At 46.8% G+C, this 21093-nt stretch overlaps 2 protein-coding genes across 4 annotated transcripts in view; both read left to right on the top strand.

Moving 5' to 3' along the window:
• cep112 (centrosomal protein 112) overlaps window positions 1–5829 on the top strand; it is a 161090-nt gene extending 155261 nt beyond the window's left edge. For 2 of the 3 annotated variants that reach the window (XR_011980728.1, XR_011980727.1), the window contains exon 28: window positions 5739–5829. The gene's annotated coding sequence lies outside the window, so the exon portion shown is untranslated. Of the gene's footprint in view, window positions 1–2354; window positions 2412–5738 lie in introns of those variants that run through there. The other variant, XR_011980730.1, reaches the window with a different exon arrangement.
• A 20-nt stretch (window positions 5830–5849) lies between these two features.
• On the top strand, window positions 5850–20798 carry axin2 (axin 2 (conductin, axil)). Its single transcript, XM_072694216.1, has 10 exons — window positions 5850–6670; window positions 9185–9325; window positions 12143–12245; window positions 13816–13956; window positions 14191–14693; window positions 14934–15101; window positions 15212–15424; window positions 15599–15694; window positions 16463–16630; window positions 19198–20798. Exons 1-10 carry the CDS (start codon window positions 5856–5858, stop codon window positions 19322–19324), a joined length of 2475 nt encoding a protein of 824 aa, XP_072550317.1. The 5' UTR covers window positions 5850–5855; the 3' UTR covers window positions 19325–20798.
• The last annotated feature ends 295 nt before the right edge of the window (window positions 20799–21093 follow it).

Raw genomic sequence — 21093 nt, 5'->3', positions numbered from 1 at the left:
AAATTTGGTTCTTATAGCTTAAACATACATATGTAGGCCTTTGTATGAAAGGAACCCTGTATGTTTACTGTTTCTTCTAGATTTCCTAATGTTCCCACAGTCGTGTCTTTTCAATAACAAGTTGTATTTGCTGTTTCCAGACTAAATAAAGTCCCTACATTAGTAAGCAGTCTTCACATGGCAACCAAAGGCAGGAATAGTGCACTCATTCCAATTGTCTATATGCATGAGCATTTGAACTGTAAATGGTCCATCCTGGCCTATAATCCCTTAAATGTGGCTTCCTGCTGCTACATTTTGGGTTTTGTTTGTAGATTCTGTGGACTGTGGACAAACAAGACTTCATTATTGTGTGACATTTCTCAGGATGATTAGTAGATGTGTAGGGTTTTTCTTTTTTTATCATTTCATAATTCAATCAAGTAGCATGCCACTGTACATGCTGTCATGTACGAATGCTTACTACCATGTAAGAATGCATAAAACACTGCAGCACCCTACCACACCACTGTAAAAGCATCCGACTTTGTACCAATTCATTTATTTTATGATATCCTGTTCCTTTAAGTTAATGTTCAACATCAAAGGGACAATAAAGCCTTTGAAGTATCATGGGGGGAGATCAGTGGAACATCTTCCTTCTGCATTTGAAAATGCAGGGCAAGCTTTTCTACTAGTTTGACTTTTGCAGAGATAAGACAGAAATGTTATGGTACTTTTCATTTCTGCTCTTTATTCTTTGTATGTATTTATTTTTATTCATTTTTGAATTGCTGATTTAGTGTAACTCCTTTTACTTATTTGATTTATTTCTGTTGATGTAACTGCCTCAGTACTTTCTTTATTTTAATAAAGGGTTTCTTTGCTGCTATTACATTAAATAGTGCTACATAGGAATGATGGTTGGTGGCTTATATAGCTGCTTGATAAATTGGAATGGGAATGTTAGACTAAAGATTTGGGTATTTTGCTGAAGATTTTGAGGGAAAGTATGAAAGCATCCCTATTCAGTTTATCCAGGACATTACTCCTGTATTAAGCTTATGAAGTTCTTAAATCAAGTTACATAATTGTGTAATCCATCTGAATTATCACAGTTTTGCATGGCAGTTTAGTCTGACTGGATAGTCTACCACCCTGATATCTTCACTCTTTGGCACATAAAAATCAAAGCATTTAAGTTAATGTCACAAAGCTGGTGAAATGCATATCCTGCATGTTCATGTTTTCCCCCTGAGGTCCACTTCTGATGTTTTTGTGGTTCTATGTCCCAAAAATATCAGCATTCATTCTTACATAACCATTTTCCAACCTCTCTTCATCCCTTAGAATCAAACAGGCTGTATTGTTATTGTGCCTTTAAAACTGATATTTATAAGATTTGGCCCCATCCACACTCATCCGTATATTTATTTGGCCTCCTGTCCGCATAAAAAAAAAACACTGTTTTTGGTCACTGAAAACTTGTTGAAGGTGTAGATTTTTCCAAGAATTCTCTTTTTAGTGTTATCGTGTGGACGGAGATGACAGAGCTTTCTGAAAAGGCTGACATCACAATGCATGCATGTATCTGGCTAAATCTCAAATACCCCCTTACTCCCTATAAAGTGAACCACTATAGTGACTTATCATAAACTACAGGCCGGCATAAACTAGATTTCAGGGTCCAACATGAATAAGTAGTTTATTTTGATGCAGAATCAGTACGTTTGTGATCAGTACATTTGTATGCTTTGTTTTTTTTACATGTCTGTGTTTTCTTTCTTCTTTGTGGTGTTTCAATGTCTCCCTTTTATTGAGGTACTGTCACCCTATTCAGGGCTAGCATGCTCATGCAAACATTTTCTTCAACTTGTTGATGGAAATATTTTAAAAAATGGAGGGAAAGGAATTTCAGTGTTTAAATGTTTCTACATACGTGTGGGGGGTCCTCATTCAGAAAGCAGTCAGGGCTGAAAGACTGTATAACGTATGCAGGAATGGGCAGGGCAAAGGCTAAATAAAAATAAGTAAATGGGTTTTGTGGCATCTCTAGTTTTCATATGATAAGTAATATACTGGGGAGCTAATAAAATATTTACACATTACTTGCACACAAACTTCCATTAAAAAAGAATAGAAAAAAAAGTAGAAAACAAATTCAGGTTTGCATGAAATAGACTCTTTAGGTAAACTAGTTTGAACAGACTTTCATGTGGTTAGATGTCCCAGGGTCAAACGTCAGGGTTATTTATCCACCATACCATCAAGTGTAATCAAATTGTATGGAAATTGTATGCTAAAAGCCATAGTCAGCTTAAAGAATGTGCTCAAACATCTTATCCTGTTATGCACCATCATATTTTTTTTCTCAGATCTTTACTGTTCATCACCATGAAAACATTCCGTCCATGTGATGGAGAAATTGAACATGAGTGACCTTTTTTTAACCATTTTTGCTAACGTTCACACGTCAGTATGTTAGTTATGTGTCCTGCTCCATTAGTGTAGTGGAAGAACACTGGTGTCCTCCACCAGGCAAGCTGGGTCTCAATTCCCAACCTGGGTAAAAATGCCAGGCTATACCAGGAGTAGGAGGAGGAGTACTTGGGCAAGACTCCCAAAACCACACTTGTCTGCCACTGTAACACATTTAAGCTGTAATTTCAATTGAATTAATAAGACCGTCTATCAAATGCTATAAAAATAAATGTGAGCTAACTTGCTGTGTTCTGCTGCATCAGCTACTTCTACCAGTATTTTATTATCTATTATTTATTGTCGTAAAGCTGTAATATCACATATTATTGTAAATCAAGTATACATTACATTGTAAAGCTGAGGACTTTAAAGGGTCTTGATAGGACTCTTAAGTGGTCTTGCCACTTGAATCTTCATTTGGAAGCAAATGTCTTTGGGGCATTTAGTTCCACAACAGGGGGTGTATTGACCCTCTACTGGATGAAAACCGCCTGTGTCTTTAAACCTTTTACTGTTCTGTCAGATAACAGTGCTATGATCTAATTTCCCTTTTAAATGTGTTGTTCTGTGGGAGGACCTGCATACATTTAACCCCTGATAAAACCAACAAAATAAAAAAAAATGGAATATAAGTAATAAAAATTGGATATTAAAATAATCATTCCTATTTGTGAGTAATGTCCCCCCCCCTATTTTTACTTGCAGTGGTCTTAGTGTGTCTACATATTGATCCCAAGTAATATCAGTTAAATGTAAGAACAATTCCACTCATAATTTTTTTTGTAATGTTTTTGCTGTGTAGTTCCACTAAATGATGACACTGGAGAAGGATGGGTTCTAAGACTGTGTCATATTTGCTGCAGCATGCTGTGTTGTTTATTAGGGTTGCTGCTAAATTGCCAGAGCAGAGATTTGTGTTACCCTTTAAACTATCACCTACTTTGGCCGATCCCACAGCCACGTGACTGGTTGGAACTTTGTGTGGTGGGTCTCGGGAGCGAAGGGGTTAACGTTTAGACGCACGCTGTCTCGAAAGAAAGGAGGCCTGCGTCTTTAAAGTTTATGTAGCAACAGAAGGATTGCAGGGATAATGCTATTGGGGCGGCGGATCACTTACTTCTGACGTTCCAAAGCCTCGGGGAGTTGGCGCAAGATCGCTCCTCTTTGATAAGGTCCTTGCAACTTGCTAGCAACTTTGCTCTCTGCCGGCTCTCGCTCTGAGCAGTTCGAGCGCCTTCCTTCAAACATCTCGGACACTTTTTCTTACCTTCTTCTCGGCTCCAGTGTAACGTGGCGCCTGCTTTGTTCGGAGGAGGTGGTGGTGTGTGTTTTTTTGGTCTTCTCCAGTCCCGACCGGCGCTTTTAGTTTTTATGTACCTTTCGGGACCAGGCTGTCGGCTCCTTACTTTGATGTCCGCACTTAAACCCTGAGCCCAGTACATATTGGAATAGCCTAGAGGAGATCTGCCGTATGGCATGGCTGCGTGAAACACTTGGGAAGGGACTGGGGGAGGAAACCAGTCCTTATTTTTTTCCGGAGGAAAAGCGCGTTTAATTCGTCGCTCTTTACGGATCGGAGAAGAAGAGGAGCGCCGCTGACTCGGAGAGCCGTGGATTATTTTTCACTGGTGGAGGAAAGAAGAATAAAGTGGACTTTTTTTTATTATTATTTTTTATTTCGAAGGGAGGGGGACCTAACTCGTGGATCGATGGTAAGTTACAGGCGAGTTTGTGTTGTTCTCCTCTCCTCGCTCTGGCCCCAGAGGCTTGGCTTTGAAGTGCCGCCGCCTGGCTTTTGAAGTAGCGTGGCTGTGTCAAACCCGAGTCCTTTCTGTTTCTGGATCTAAAACTAAAAAAGACGCGCTTGTCTGGCCGTGGCCTTTTTGTGTGTTATTCCGGCGATGATTAGAGCCTCTCGGCCGCTCTGTTCTTTTGCTGTGCTTGTAGAGTGTTTCATTTCGGAGGGTCAAAGGAACTTTGTGTGGAATTCCAGCCCCCCTGAGATCTAAGGCTTGTGTGTACTTGGAGGGAAGGAGGGGGTGAAGGTTTTTTGAAGTTGAACAAGGTGCTTTATTTGACTCTGGAGTTTTGATAAAGGCTTGTTTTAAATGCTCATGTTGGATTAAAAAAAAAATAATAATAAAAAAAAATACGGCTGCTACTCGTCGCTCTTGTCCGAGCCCCTCTCGCGGGGAGGAGGTCCGATGTCTGCTGGAGCTCCGTCTCGTTACGCGGGGTGAAGTCTGGCCGGACTCCGGACTCTGCTGAGGCGGAGACGTTTGTTCATTCGGGCCGTTTGTGTTGGTCTGAGAGCCGCTCGTAGCTCCCGGAGCCGCCGCTGTCTGGTAGTTCGTTGGAGGATCAGTTCTCCAGCTGCTTCACCGCACACTGCAGCGGCGCTAAACGACCCTCCATTCATACAGAGCCGGCAGGCAATCTCAGAGCCAATCTCTCAGAGTCTCTCTCAGAGCCTCTCTCAGAGCCTCTCTCAGAGTCTCTCTCAGAGCCTCTCTCAGAGTCTCTCTCAGAGCCTCTCTCAGAGCCTCTCTCAGAGCCTCTCTCAGAGTCTCTCTCAGAGCCTCTCTCAGAGCCTCTCTCAGAGCCTCTCTCAGAGTCTCTCTCAGAGCCTCTCTCAGAGTCTCTCTCAGAGCCTCTCTCAGAGTCTCTCCTCTGAGCGGATCTTGTTTTACCGCAAAAAGAATAAAGACAGCTAGGAAGCTACACATGGTGGAGGGAGTGAGGTGGAGGGAGTGAGGTGGAGGGAGTGAGGTGGAGGGAGTGAGGTGTAGTAGGTTTAGGATCGGCTGCCATATGCTGAGTGCGGAGCTGCAGGTCTCGCTGTGATGTGTGGTATGGAGCCGTTTTGTCTGCTGATGGCTGTTAGATGAGAAAAGCTGCTTGTCGATTGCACCTGTGATGGTTGCAGTGCGTATAGCCCACCGGCTAGCGGGGTCGTAAGGAGGTTGTTGGGGGGTTCTTTGCTGATGTTACTCGAGATGCCGATAACTTGCGGGCTTGCAGCTCGTGTCTAAGCCACATCAGAGAAGCAGCCTGGAGAGAACCTAAAGTTCAGCTGCATAGAAGCGACTTTCAAAAGCCTGTAGTTTTTTTGGGGTTTTTTGGGAGAATGAGGGAAGAGCGCTGCTCGCTGCAGAAAAGCCGGAGATTTTCCCCTCTGAAAAGCCGTGAGTGTCTGACTCCACTCCATGTGTGCCTTTGAAGTTTGGGGCAGATCTGGTTTTGATTAGATCAATACTTTTCTCTCTCTTCTGTTTCAGAGAGGAGACGGGCCAGAGAAGGAGCTCCCCCGCTGACTTGAGAGAGTGAGGAGATTAGAGCAAGAGCTCAGAGGAGGCGGAGGAGGAGGGGGGTTTGCTGCCCGCGCAGCCTGAGCCATGAACAGGGCGCTTGCAGACCCTGTGGTCAGTAGCTTCAGAGAAGATGCCCCTCGCCCCCCGGTCCCGGGGGAGGAGGGAGAGGCGCGATGCCGCGACCCCAGCAAGCTGGCCGTGATGAGAGCCAAAGAGGCGGCTAGGGCGCTCGCTCCGGCCGGCTCTTCTGCGCGGAGGGGCGACGAGGGACTCGGGGAGCCCGAGGGCAGCGCCTCGCCGGACTCGCCGCTCGCGCGCTGGAACAAGTCGCTGCACTCGCTGCTCGGCGACCAGGACGGTGCGCAGCTTTTCCGCGCCTTCCTGGAGCGCGAGAAATGCGTGGACGCGCTGGACTTCTGGTTCGCCTGCAACGGCTTCAGGCAGATGGACCTCAAGGACGGCAAGACGCTGCGCGTGGCCAAAGCCATCTACAAGCGCTACGTGGAGAGCAGCGGCGTGGTGGCCAAGCAGCTCAAGCCCGCCACCAAGACGTTCATTAGGGACAGCATCAAGCGGCAGCAGATCGACTCGGCCATGTTCGACCAGGCGCAGACGGAGATCCAGACGACCATGGAGGAGAACGCCTACCAGATGTTCCTCACCTCTGACATATACCTCGAGTACGTGCGCAGCGGCTGCGAGAACGCCTCGCACGTCAACGGCAGCGCGCTGGCCGGTCTGAAGCTGGTCTGCGGCTACCTGCCAACCCTCAACGAGGAGGAAGAGTGGAGTTGTAACGAGTTCAAAGCCAAAGCTCTGGCCGTGGTCGGACTATCTGCTAAAGCGCTGCGGTCAGCCCCTTCCTTGAGGACCGTGGAAGTTTTGGAGAAAGGCTACAGGTAAGACCCCGTCTCTTTCTCCACATCCTCCACAGCAGCGGTACTTGGCTTCTCCTGATGGGGTCACATCAAGGTGTTGGGGAACCTACTGATTGAACAGGGGACCTGGGTTTGATTGTTTTTGGGGGTCTGTAGGTGTCCCAAAGGTGACTGATGGCGACCCCTAAGCCAGCTCCCACTAGGAACCCAAACCATCAGCAGGATAGAAACCCTAGAGTTATAACACCAGCTACTAACCTGCAGCTCTGTTTCATTTCTTCCACAGCGGTGTGTTGTTCATGCATTAGCCATGAGTTATTACATGTAGTCATGAGGCTCGAGGTGATATAGGAGATGATACGGCTCGTGCTCCACAAGTCTAGGCGCTTTTGCCCCCACCTGGCTTGCATTACTTTGAATGGAGAGGAGGAGGAGGAGGAGGAGGAAGGGGGGGAGGGGGGTGTTGTGGAGACACAGCCCTCTGCTGGCTACTTTCAAACTGCTGGGCAGATTTAGGATCATCTTCCTCTGGAGCTCCACAAACAAAACTTTGCTCCAGGCTCTAGCAAGGTAAAGGGATTTGTGTGTCATACACGTTTGTGGGTCACCGAAAAAAGCTCCTTTGCTTTGTTAATAATAAGTGAGTAAGTGCCTGGGCTTAGTTACAGGTAGCTAAAATAGAAGCAAGGGACTTTTTTTTTATTTTATTTGTTTGATGTTTCTTCAGGCATAGTATTATTGTGACCCATTAGAAGTCCATTCAAAGTTGTAGTTCAGAAGCTCAGCACTGACCATTTCACAGCTGCTGTTTATCAGGCAACGCTCGCATTTAACGTTTCGGATCAGCACTGATAAGCAGACTGTGTGCAAAGTCTGATTTCACTGCTGCACTTGCTCCTGACAAACCAGACCTTTAGCATTGTAAATGAGGACAGCCGTGAAGGTGTGGTGCCAGACAAATGTTTACCCCAGCTCATAGTCTCACTGTTAATAGCTCTAGGTGAGGGTGGGGGTCCAAAAGAAGGGGTCAGAAGTTTTCATCTGGACTTTTTTGGTCCATTGGTCACGTAACGGAGGTGTGATTTCGACTGGCCATTATCACCTGAGACTTGGAGCACAGATAACTCGTTCTTTTATTCTCCGGTCTCTCTCACGTTCTCTCTCATGCTCTCTTTTTCTGCTTGCATCCGGGCCCTCTTCATCTCAAGCATGTGGAACTCATTTCTTGCTCTCTCTCTCTCCTTCCTTCTCACATTCTTTCTGTCTCACCCTCTCCCATTCCCCTCTCTCTTTCCCTCTCTCCTTTCTTCTGTTTCTGATTTCTCATCTTCTCTCCACTGATTTCAGCTCCCTTCCTACTTTTTAATCTCTCCTTCCTGCCAAAGAGAGAGAAAAAAGACCCCATGGATGGAGACTGAGCATACTTTCTAAGCAGAAAAGAGGGAGAGAAAGGGAGGAGGGGGGTTCCTCATGAAAGAAAGGATGAATGAGGGGTTGAGGAAGGGGAAAAAATGCGAGCCCAGCTGTGCTAAATACCTGACTCTTTGCAAGAGCCTCCAAAGGTCAGGTTTGAGCTTGGGCCGCAGGCTCCAGTCATGCTGTTTCTCTCCTCGCAGCCCTCCTGCCAGTAGGCATTCTCATAAAGGAGGCCCCCTCCCTCCTCCTTTTCCCTCCTTTCTTTCCACTCTCTCATGTTCTCTTTCTCTCTCACTCCAGTTCCTTAGATCTCTCTCTCTCTCTCTCTCTCTCTCTCTCTCTCTCTCTCTCTCTCTCTCTCTCTCTTGCCTTCTTTCTGTCTGTTTTTCTTTCACACACATTTTCTTTTCTCCTTGGCTGTGTGTCTCAGTCTGTCTGTCTTTCTCGCTCTTATTCTTTTACCATTTTTTTCTTCTTTAAACAGCCCTCTCTTCTCAGAGTAAGCCTAGGCCCTCTTCCTCTCCTTCAGCGAAAGAAACAGGAATGTATCACAGCAGGACAGGGGTATGGAGGGAAGGAAAGAGAGAGGAGTGAGGGAGGGAGGGGGGGGTATCTGGAAGAGGTACCCCGGTATGTTGGAAGGAGATGAGAGAAAGAGCACAAGAGGAGAAACAGAGGAGGAACAGCATTTAACAAGAAAGTGGAGAGAGAGGGCGAATTCTTCAGAGGCAGTTGGGCAGAGTCTGGGACCTCGTGCCTAGCCCCCAACAAAAGGCCCCAGATATGCTGTTCTGAGGGGAAGTAACGCTAGTAATACACACAGCTGTACTGCACACTATACCCCCTTCGCTCTTCTCCCAGCAGCCTGGGGGGAGGGGACATGAAAGAGGCAGAGAAAACCCCACTGAGGCAACTGTGACACATTCTTCAGGGCCCCCCAAACCCTGGCTGCTAGTAAAGTGCCTGTTTCCCCCCTTACACTCACAGAAATGCACACCAAAATTCTACAGACTGTTGACCTGTTTTCAGAGGCTTGTGTGAGGCTAGCAGTTCACCATACTCTCTTTACTACACCCTGGTGCAGCCGTGTTCTTAAAAGTGCCCTCCATGTTTTTCCAGATCGTATAGACGTGCCGATCCATCCAATCCATACCATGTGGCCTCCGGCTGCAGCTTCGCCCCCGCCACCAGTGCCAATGACAGCGAAATCTCCAGTGATGCCATGACGGATGATTCCATGTCTGTGACCGACAGCAGTGTGTAAGTCTGGCTTTGTGTCATTTCGTTAATCAGGAAAAAGAAAAAAAAACATATACAGAATAACTTAACACCACAGCTTTTAGGCCACCATTTGTTCTGGGAATAACTGACACAACAGAAGAACATAGTCTCTCTCTCTCTCTCTCTCTATCTCTATCTCTCTCTCTTTGCCTATCTCAAAGTTCCTCCTCCATCCGCCACTCGAAAAGTGCAGCCTGCTCCCAACTCCCTTCGGTGTGCTTCCCCGCACAGCGCTCAGATGGTGGGCAAAGGTTAAAATATTTTTCTTGGGCTGTTAGCAGATGTTGAAAGCCTTTGAAAGCCTTTCGTTCTCAGCTTCTCTCTCTCCCTCTCTTTATCTCTCTCTGCGCGTTTTTTCGGTGATTCATTGTTTGAAGCTGGTAACGAGAGATAACGCCGACCCGCTTGGCAGCCAGCTCTTTAGATGTTATTAATAGGAATGTGCGGAGTCTTGGATGTGTTGTTGTACTGCAGCAAGGGGCTTTGGTGCTGGCATTCCTGCTTTGGGAAGGACTGTGTTGTGCTCCATCCTTGCTGCTAAATGATACTAATGTCTGCAAACTTGGCCAACGGAAATGCCACTGGCTGGTCCCCCCCCCCCTCCTCCTCTTCCGACTGCATTCAGCTTATTGGAAGTTTTCTTCATACTCAAAGAGACCCCTTTTGTTGGACTTTGCTTAAACTAGTGGCCATCATTATTTATTATCCCTGCCCATCCCTATTGTCCCATGGCTTGAAAGGGAAACGGGGGAAGCTGGCCATGTGGACCATAAGACACTCATTGAGGCGAGCTGGCAGTAAATGAAAGGGATCCAGGCTCACATGGCTTGGGCTTTTTGATCTGCCTCTGCTGGGCCCTGGCACTGGGGGATCCAGTGTCTGCTAGTGTGGACGGCAAGAGACTTGCAGTTTCTGGAGTGCAAGAGCATGTCACCTGGGATCCGCAGTGGCTGGGATTAGGCCACTCTACTCGCCACCGCTACTTCCTCTACCCTTTCAACCCTTAACTCCACCCCCCAACCCTACACACACACATACACCGCTCCCCAACTAAAAGCAGTCCTGACCATGCCCAAAGCCCACCCCACCACCCAGGTCCCCCACCCCCCTGTGTGTGTTAGTGGTGGAGCCAATTGTGCGAGTGCATAGTTAAGTGCAGGGAGTGAGGAATAAAGTGCATGGTGGATGAAAGGCTTAACCGAATCGCTTTCAGCCCATTGTTAGGCAAGGCGAGCTTAGGGGGATAAGAGGGTGGCTGGCTGCTTTGAAAATTACTTGCACAAGTGAATAGGAGATCCCCATAAAGCTAGGCCCATGAAAGAGGCCAGCCTCTGTTCGCTTGACACCTCAAAGGGCCGGCCAGCACGCAGCTTGTGGGAGTCCGTGTGTGAGAAGGCTGGGTCGATTAAACTTGGGAGATTAATATTTTGGCCGAGGTCGTGTTGCTTGCTTGGTTGCTCTTCTTTTTTTGGTGGGAGATGTGCAGCAGTATAAAAGTGCTCATGCATCTTAACCAAGCTTCTGAAGTCGACTGGAAGTTGAAGTTGAAGTTGACTGTTTAAAGCTGGTCTCTGATAGCTTTCAGGCCTGCTATTTCCACCTCTTGGTTTCTTTCGTTGTTAAATGCCAGTGACTTCAAGTTTTTCAGAGCCAGAAACACACATGTACTCTCTTACTCAGTCTGACATCTCCTAATAAGCTCCTAAACCGTTTCTTGCACTGGCAAGAAAAAGTGAGAGCTCCTCTGATCGAGAGCAATTGCTCTGCAGATAATCTTAAACCTGATAATAAAGTTAATCTTCTCCACTTTCATCTTTATTCCTTCCATCCCTAAATCTCACTCACGGCTGGTCATTGTGCTCTTTTTTTCTCTTCCCCGTTTAACTTTTATCGCTGTGGACTAGGCAGGCGGAAAGGAAAGGGGAGGGGGGGGGGTTCCATGATTCTATTTGTTTGGGGACCGATTTGATTAGAATGGCTCCTTTTTTATTTCAGTTAAAAAGCCCAGCACACAAATCTGAATCTCATTTCTAGATAAAGAGAACGAGAGGAAGGGGAGGGTGTGTGTGTGTGTGTGGGGGGGGTTGCTTATATCTTATTTATGGATTTGCTTGGACGCTAGGGAATGCTGCTGCGCCGACTTCAAACATTACCTTATCTTACAAACCAGCCTTTTGATGTTGCCGAGATCAGAGGCTGACTGCAGCGCCGCTTGCCAAATGAAGATTGGAGCACTGGCTTTGTGCGCATGACTGTGAGCTTTCAAAGCCATGCTGGAGACGGCATTTGGGGCTAGGTCAGACACTTCCAAGTGAGAGAGGAAAAAAGCGTAAAGTGAAGGGAACTGGCCCTGCTTTAAAAAAGAAAAAAAAAAACATGCCGAAGAAGAAAATGATGGAGGTACATGCCTGGGTTTTAGGAGACATTAAAAAGAGTGTCCGGGGAGTTGTTCTTGTTTGAGTGGGTTGTTAGATTTTTCGCAAAGCTGGATATTAAGATTCAGTCCCAGTTTAACACATCATTTAGTTAGAGCAGTCACGTTTGTGTCTTGGGGGAACCTTGAGGTACCTTATTCCTCAATCTGGAATTTCCTGAGGGCTCAGCGCTCACCTCAGAACTTGAGGTGACTAGTTGTGTACAACTATGGTAGTAGCAGTGACTCAGACGCATGTTCTCCCACTTCATTGCTCCGAAAAAGTCTATTGCTGCCTTATTCTCAAGGGGAGCTGTAGTCACTTATCTGCAGGAATGAGCCTCAGGTGTATAATTTGTTTATACTCACTTTTCTCCTGACAGTGATGGGATCCCTCCGTACAAACTGGGCAGCAAGAAGCAGCTTCAGAGGGAGATGCATCGGAACATGAGGATGAACGGCCAGGTCTCTCTACCTCCCTTCCCTGTAAGTGTCTCTTTCTACATGTGATTACACGTGCACACACACACACACACACACCAGTACCACCCCCCTCCCTCTCTCTTATTACAGCTAATGAAATGAACTCTTCAGGCCCTCTTTGGCTCACTGGGTTTGGGACATGGGCTTGGCTCTTGTGTAGAGATAACTCTCAAAGCAGTGGAGCAGCGCGTTGATGTAAATAAGGCGTTTCTAAATGAGTCTGTTTTATCCCGGGGCACCAAAATCAACTCCCTTGCTTTGATCACTAGATGAATGGAGCCAGCTTGGAGGAAAGTGACAACTTCCAACAGCGCTTGCCCCCTCCCAGTTTTTTCCCCCTACTATTCCCTCCCTCTTTCCCTCCCTCCCAACCTATCTCTCCATGGAGTGTGTGTGTGTGTGAGAGAGAGAGAGATTGAGTGAGTGAGAGGAAGCTTCTTTTTGTTGTGTGAATGCTGGCTGGACAGCTTTGAGAAGCACATGCTGCATTTCCTGGGGCAAAAGGCCAGAATGAAGAGACTTTGCCCTGTTAGAAATGGTTAGAGAGAACAAACCGTTCTAACCTGCAAACCGCCACCATATTCCTCATGCCCTCCTTTCCCACTTCCTGTTCTTTCTCATTTTCTTAGCTTCTGTCTGCATCCTTCTCCTACTGTCATTCTCTTTTCACACACCCACACAGTGTGAGTATGTACTTTGTACAAAGAGTCTTTGCATCTCACTCTCTCTCCACTCTCCTCACGGTCTTAATTCTTAACGCTTCCTCTGGTTTGGCTGTAGTGCATCTCTGAAGACTCTGGAGGCTCTAAGGCTGCAGCTGAACTTCTAGAAGCTCCAGAAGTTCATCTGCAGCCTTAGCCACAGCCACTTTCTTCAATCTCCTAAGAGTAACCAAAAAAAGCCCACCAAATCCCAAAAGGTAGCACAGAAATCCTCAGCACACACTAAGAGAGGTTTGACTGCGTCCACACACACACAGTAACACTCGCATTTGAGGAGGGAGGAAGAAAGGATAATGTGGCTACTGTAGCTCAGATGTGCCTAGCGTGCGCGGGTAAATAAATTACCTCTGCTCCTCTGATCTCCCTCAGTTTGACTCCTCTCTATCTCCCCCTGCTGCCTCCGCTCATCTCCTCATCTTCCTTTCCCTTCTTTTAATCCGTCCTTTTTCTTTTTTTTCCTCTCACCCCCTCCTCTCCTCGCTCCGTCCTCTCTCTTTTCTCCCCCCCTGTCGATATGTGACTTTTATTCCTAGATGTAAAGCCACCGTCCCTCCCAGCCCCAGTGTGCATTTGATATTTGACTAGGGCCCTTTGAAGCGGCCGGCCTTCGCAGGCCGGGGGCCGGCGGCTTGGTTGCACTACAGAGGGAACAAGCTGAGGCTCCTCGGAGCGTGACCAACTGCTCATGCCGGCGGCGACCCGTGCCAGCGGTGCAGGCCGGATTGTGTGCATGTGCTCTGTGTGTGTGTGTATGTGGGAGGGGGGCTCAGGTAGAGGGCAGCTGTGTGGAAGTGGCCCTCACCCTGTCCTCACCATCCTTCTCACTCACCGGTTCTCCCTCTCTCTTGCAGAGGACGCGGCGGCCGCCCAAGGAGATGACCCCAGTGGAGCCAGCAGTGTTTGCTGCCCAGCTCATCTCAAGGCTGGAGAGGCTAAAGAGAGAACAGGAGACCATAAGCTCACTGGAGGAGAGACTCCAGCAGATCCAGGAGGTCAGTCCCCACTTGCCATCCCTACCTCCATAGTGTTCTCCTACCTGTATCACTGTCTGATTTACATTGTACCCTTCATTAAATGCTTCAACATACTACAGAGTTGGGCCAGAGTTCTTTTTAGGAGACTTGGCCACAGCTGCAGCACATCGAAGTCACTGTTTGTCTGTTGGAAGGGTTGCTTTGCCCATGCAATAAATAGCATGTTGCTTGATGTGCACTTTTTGTGTGTAGGAAGAAGAGCGTGAGGAGTCAGAGCTGTCCAGCAGCGGTGGCGGTGCCTCTTCCCAGCACTGCTCACACCCTCTTCCCCTCCTCACCCCAGGCTCCTGTGAGGAGGACCCGCAGGCCATCCTGGATGAGCACCTCTCCCGGGTACTCAAGACGCCTGGCTGTCAGTCACCCGGAGTGCCCCGGCACTCACCCCGCTCTCGCTCACCTGAGCTGCGGCCTCTACCCCGTGGTGGACCTGGTGCCCCCCGGCCCCTGGGTTGTCCCACAGTAGGTGGTTACCTGCCTGGCCGGGCGTTCGTCTCCCGGCCTTCTACCAAACACATTCATCACCACTACATCCACCACCACTCTACGCCGAAAAGCAAGGAACAAATCGAAGCTGAAGCGGCCCAGCGGGTACAGTGCATGTGCCCTGGGGTATCTGAATGCTGTCCCTCACCCTACACACGTAGCCGCAGCCTGGGCCGTGAACAAGGCGGCAGCCCGGCTGAAGGGACACTAGGGTGAGCTTGGCTTTGCTGCTTGATTAGCACTTTAAACTGCAGGCTTATTACTGTTAATAATTATTTCCCCATGACTACTACAAATTGTTTGTACTGTGTGTTGGCATGCCATAGCAATTTAAGAGGTATAATGTAGTCTATTTAAAAGTGTAGTGATTTAGTTGTAACAATAGTATGCTGTGATTATTTGTAGCTATATGACGTCATGGAGTCACAAGTTCTCTATCTCCTTTCTTGCAGATGCTCTAATGTTCTGTCCAAGCGTCTCTGTAAGTCGGGCGAGGAGGTGAACAATGAAGGTGTTGAGGCTGCCACCCTACAGCTGCCTAGCGATAGTGCAGACCGCTCACAGAATGTCTGGCAGTGGATCTTGGAAAGTGACCGGCAGGCTAAGCACAGGCCCCACAGGTCAGTACCAAAAAAAACTACATTTCCCACAATCCCATATGTACATATAAATAATATGTGATTCATATTATGAATCAGTATTTGACAGTGTGTGGGTTCTATCTCTGCAGCACTCAGAGCACCAGGAAGCTATATGGTCCTGAAGCGGTGCGAACCCACACTTGGGGAGGTGGGGGCAGCAGCGGGCATCTTCGTGCTCATCAGCCAGCCCACCCCTTCGTCCAGGACCCAGCCATGCCACCTCTCCCTCCACCCAATACCCTGGCCCAGCTAGAGGAGACTTGTCGGCGCCTGGAGGAAATCTCTAAACCCCCCAAACAGAGGTAAAGACAAACGCACACTTGATTTATTTCTATAGTTTATATGTTCTGTATTATATGCACTGTATATTAAATACTATCTTTTCATACCCCAGATCACCAAGTCTTTTGAGCTTGGTGTAAAATGCTGAGAGAATTTATTATTTATTATTTATTATATATTTATTTTGTCATCAGGCATTCGACTCCAGGCCTTCAAAGAGACAAGAGCCACCCAGTGCCTGTCCAAAACGGAGCTGTGCCTCTCCTGAGCCAAGGCCCTCAGAGCGAGGAGTAAGTATCCTCTCAAGCCTCTGTTTTTATGCCCATACATTGACCCTGTGTTTTTTTCCCACCACACTCTGATCCATTGTTCAATAATGTACATCACATTCACACCGAGCACAGGCATACGGGAAGGCGAAGCTTCAGTCGCCTTTCTCTTTTCCCCTGCTTCAAAAAGACCTGCACTCCTTCATCCTGCTCTTTGACCTGGACCTTTTTGCATTTTGAAGCACAGAGCCACAGCCACCTGATGGCCATGCCCCCTTTTTTCATTTTTAATTGGCTGACCTTCACTCTGCCAGCTGTCTAGGGTGAGCAGGGCACTTTCTGAAGTGGCCGTCACAAAGCTCAGTGAAAAAACGGCAAGCGGTGGCGGGGTGGGATGAATTAGCCAGCGGTGGCTTTAGTGACTGCCCTCTCTTCCTCAGTCCAGCTTTCATTTCCTCTGCCTCATTCCCTCTGTCCTTCTGGCTCTGTCACAAAGTCTGTGGAGGCCCTGGAGACATCCACACCCTGCCCCTGCGCGTAGTTTTGTTCTTCAGTGTTGTCATATCAAAAGTCCAGTGGGGTCGCTTTATCTGAGATCAGCTTGTTATTTTGCTTAGTTGTTTACCGTAAGTTCAGCTGCAGTGATTCAATATAAGCCCAGTCTTTAGTCTCATAGCTACACGCTCATAACATTCCCACGGCCACAGTGTTGTTGTTTTTTTTTTATTAAATTTGCCGCACAACTTCCTTTTTCACACCTCTTATCTCCTCTTGCTCGTCTCCCCACAGCCCAAAAGAGCCAAAGAAGCAGCCCGGCAGTCATGCTGCCACTAGCTCCGAGACAGTGGTCACCTACTTTTTCTGCGGCGAAGAAATCCCCTACCGGCGCATGATGAAGACGCACAGCCTCACCCTCGGCCACTTCAAAGAGCAGCTCCGCAAAAAAGGCAACTACAGGTACACGCTTGTTCCCTTTTCTTTGGCCTTCGTGAGGGAGCTGCATGTGGGTGGTGGTCAGTAGTCAGGCCAATGGAGTCAGAAACCTCTTATCTTGAGTTTCCTTTGTATGAATGTAATTGAAGGTAACCAGTTTAAAGAAAGACTGCTTTGAAAGGTTTCATAAGCTTGAAGTGGTTCAAGTGCTAGCCAGACGTCTCTGCGCCATGCTATTGATGTGCTGCTTGAAGCACAGGCTGTGCTGTTGTGTGTAAACGGAGAATGTTTACTGCGAGCTGTTTACTGGAGTTAGTGGTAGGAAGGGAAGGAGGGAAAAGGAAGAGAGGAGCAAGGGAGGGAGAGAGATGTGGTGGGTGTACAGAAAAGGAAAGAGGGAATTTTAACTGGAGCCGTTTGGTCACATCTGGTATTGATTTCATCGTAAGGCGCACTTAATAAGCACGTCTTTGAAGCCCAGGCCTTTCATTTCATGCACAAAGACTCACACAAATTCTTCACCGATTGTATCAAGCTACATTACTCTCATGCATGTGTGTGTGTGTGTATGTTTACATACGGCTATCATTTAAAAAAAAATGGATATTTCTAATTTACATCAAAGGACATCTTTGTTTCTGTCCTGTTGTATTTGAATGTTTTTTTGTCGAATGGCTGCCACTACTTTTCTCCTTGAGCTTTTGCAGCCCTATAAAAGCCTATTGAAGTAGACAGGCAGATTAGGCCGTAAAGGCTGTAGTTGATAACTATACCATATTCCTAGTTCTCCAATGGCTCTATCCACCCAGACCACCAGCTACAACTGTAGTAAACTCTAGAGATTTTAACCTAATAAATAGCCTAAATAGAATCACGCAGCTTCTGCTGCTGTGTATAATCCATGTGCTTAATTCTGGTGCTAGGTGTATACAGTAGTCTACCTGAACTAAAGCTATCCTACCCAGCACATTCTTAGCACCCCCCCTCCCCTCTCCGCCTTAAAAAAAAAGGAGAATTCAAAGCTGATGGTTTTAATAGCAGAAAATGTGTGGAGCTGGGTCATTTCGACATGGCAGCAGTTCAACAAAGAACAGTACTTGCCAGCACTGCCAGACAATATTGGTGCCAGATGTTGCAAGGAGAAGAATCTTGCCACATAAAAATGTGTTCCAATGGAAAGACTTCTTTTCTCGCTGTTTTTTTTTTTTCGTCTTCTGACTTTTTTTTTTTTTCTTTCCTTAAGCAAATAAGAGCTGTGCTTCCCGTTTGAAGTGTTTTTTTTTTGTTGTTGTTGTGGAGGAGGATGTAGCTTTTTTTCCCTCTTGAAATAAGAATGTAATTAAGTGGCATGTCTTACTCTTTAACTTTGTCTCATGCTTACAAAGTTGGACTGTGAAGGACAGTAGATCAGTTCCATCTCTGTAGCCGTAAGAAATTGGAGAAGGAACCTTTATGTGAAGTCGGTACAGGCCCTTCATTTAGTGAACTCTTCCTGTGTCTTGAGTCTTTTTATTGGCAGCTACCCGTTATGCCAACTGTGTTTGCTGGAAGTTGAGCAATCCTCCCCCTGTTCCTGTAGATGTTTTATGTGCATTGTTTGTATGACTTGGTGGAGTCTGCTCGTAAAACAAAAAGTTAACTCTTGGAATTTGAGCGCGCACCACAGCACACGTATCTCAGTGAACGGGGGCATTTTCCATTACAAAGCTAATTGGAGCAGGCCCCCTACTCCTCTCCTCTCCTTCTCTCCTGCTGGTTCCCTTTCCTTTTGAAAGGGGAGCGGGAGAGGGGGAATCACTGCCTTGTCCAGGAGAAACAGAGAGAGAGAGAGAGAGAGAGAGAGAGGCCAGGCCCTGGAGCATGTGACCTCCTGAAGATGATGAGCTCTCTCACCCCAGGTCACACACTCCATCAACCTGAGAGCCATCTCCCCTTCTTAATCCTGGCCCAGTCATTGGCCAAGAATGGGAAGAAAGCACAAGCGTGTGTGTGTGTATGTGTGTGTGTGTGTGTGGTGACATGCAGACTTGCCGGCACCCAAAATATCAACCTTTGTGAAAGAAGCCCTTCATTTGACAGCGCTCCCAATTAGATACCAGTAGACAGAGGAACGCTGGCGACAAGCACAAGAGGAGGGGCGTCAGGGTTTGAGCGACCCTCTAATTTAGAAGCCCCAAAGCCCCCTTTTTGGCCTAGAGTGGACCTCGAAAAACAATAGTCCAGGACTGGATTTGATGGGGCTTATCTTAATTATGGTTCAAGATATTTAAGCCATTCTTGGTCCTAGAAAGAAGCATCTTTCTTCCTGTCAGGAACATCTGAAGGTGGAAGGAACAGGGCTGCTTCTTTTTTACCTTTTGAACATTAGATTGTTACCAATGACTGCGTGCTTTGAGCCTCTCATCAGTAGCTCATTTCCAAGGCTCCCCACTGACTCCAGTAAATAATTGCAGATGAACCCAAGACCCGAGGCAAGCAGGAGAGTGTAGGCTGACCTGCAGAAATATGATTTAAAAGCAGATGTGGTTTTAGGAGTGTGTACTGCTTACAGGGCGTTAACCCTCCATGTGCTTCTCTCTCTCTGCCTGCAGGTACTACTTCAAGAAGGCCAGTGACGAGTTTGAATGCGGGGCCGTATTTGAGGAAGTGTGGGATGATGGCAGCATCCTTCCCATGTACGAGGGCAAGATCCTGGGAAAAGTGGAACGAATGGACTAAAAACTGTACCATCCACCAGCCCTGGGCCACATAGGACAGCCCTGCATACACCACCATGAGGCAAACAAGCGAAGAACTTCTCCAACATGTCAACGTATTTTCAAAGCTAAAGAAATGTTAATATATCCACTAGATTTTTTTTGTTTTGTTTTGGCTCACCAAGCTATTGAAGGAATACTAGCCAATGAAGTATGCCTATTGGTGGAAGACTCCAGCAATGCAGCCTGGGAGATCTGGCACCATTCCTAGCAATTGAAACACTCAAGAGACGCTACAAGTTATGACCACTGTCTGAAGATGCGGGTGACTGTTTTTTTTTTTTGTTTGTTTTTGTTTTTTTTTTTGTTTAGTTGTCGTTGTTTTTTTCCTGAGGGACTACAACGCACCGAAGCTGGTGCAACCCGCACCACCATGGACTGCTGACCAACGTTTAGTTGTGCTAATTGTAGCTGTTTGTAAGTGTGCGCATGTGTGGGTGTGTGTGTGGGTGGGTGTGAGTGAGTGTGTATGCAGAGGTGCTTATATGTGCACGTTATAATATGCTTTTGTCACAAGTAAAAGGACTATTAATATTTATTAAACCGTCATTTCCCTCCTGCCCCACGTCCAGCTGATGGACAAGCTGCTTAGTTGAATTGGGAGATCTTTCCAATGTAACTCATGCATGGACGTAAGTCTATCTAGAGTCCCCCCTTCTTAACTAAACGGACTATGCCAGGAGTCTCTATGCCAGCCAATGAGGACATGACTTCTTCTGCTGGAGCTCATCACTTCTCTCAGATCTTTCTGGAGATCTGGTGATCACTCTGTTCACCCTGTAACATTTCGTATCATAGTGCCTTTGAGTTTTCGGTCCCAGGCGCATTGCACAGGATTGAACTGCCTTCTCCTGGTGCCTCAAGCAAAATCCTAAAACAAACAAAACAAAGCAAAGCCCAACAATGATTGTGATATTATATGGCAACGCCAATCTCTTATTCTTACTGAATAGACCCCCCCTCACCTCCAAACTTTCCAAACAAAATTGTGGCCTGTCTTCATTTCAGCACTGTCTTTTGAAAAGAAATTAGCAGAATGAGCAGAAGTAGTTTGCGTCCAGTACTTGAGTCCTGTCCGCAACGGCCGGAGTGCATTTGGCCGCACAGAAGTGCAGAGCTCCTGGACAGGGCGTAGTTATGCATTGGCGTCAGCAGAGGAGTGTACACTAATGCTAGTGTTTTAGACTGCAGTACCTGTGCCTACATGGATACCATGCCGTGTGCTGCCCTGCTTCAGGGTGTAATATTCCCTTGCTTTTCTAAAGGGGTTTATGTTTCAAAGATTTTTTTATGCTTTGGATATCTTGTAATCATGATATTCTGGTTTTTTTTCCAAGGCTTTTTATTTTTTTTCAGTTCCACTTAAATGTAAATTATGCATTATATAGAGCATCATTTTAAAGATGACTTGGTACTTTAATTATTGTAATTATGAAGAGATGTAGCCTTTATTAAAATGTTTATATTTTTCAAATGAACTCTTTGGATTTCTCTGCTTGATTTGTGTGTGTGTGTGTGTGTGTGTGTGTGTGTGTTTTTTTATCTGACTGGCCAGAACTGAGAATTTGGGCCTCTGAGACTATGCTTAAGTATAAGTTTTCACTTCTGTGAGGGCATTCACCGCCAATTCCGCCTGCTTGCCTGGTTACAAGTAGAAATATATTGTATATTATACTGAAAGTCTCTCATTACAGTTCTTAGGGAGTTCTTAGAGCCTGTGTGTGGCATGTC

This window comes from Salminus brasiliensis, chromosome 12 (genome assembly GCF_030463535.1).
Source record: "Salminus brasiliensis chromosome 12, fSalBra1.hap2, whole genome shotgun sequence".
In the NCBI taxonomy this organism is placed as follows: Eukaryota; Metazoa; Chordata; class Actinopteri; order Characiformes; family Bryconidae; genus Salminus; species Salminus brasiliensis.
This window is presented reverse-complemented; position numbering and strand designations above follow the sequence as displayed.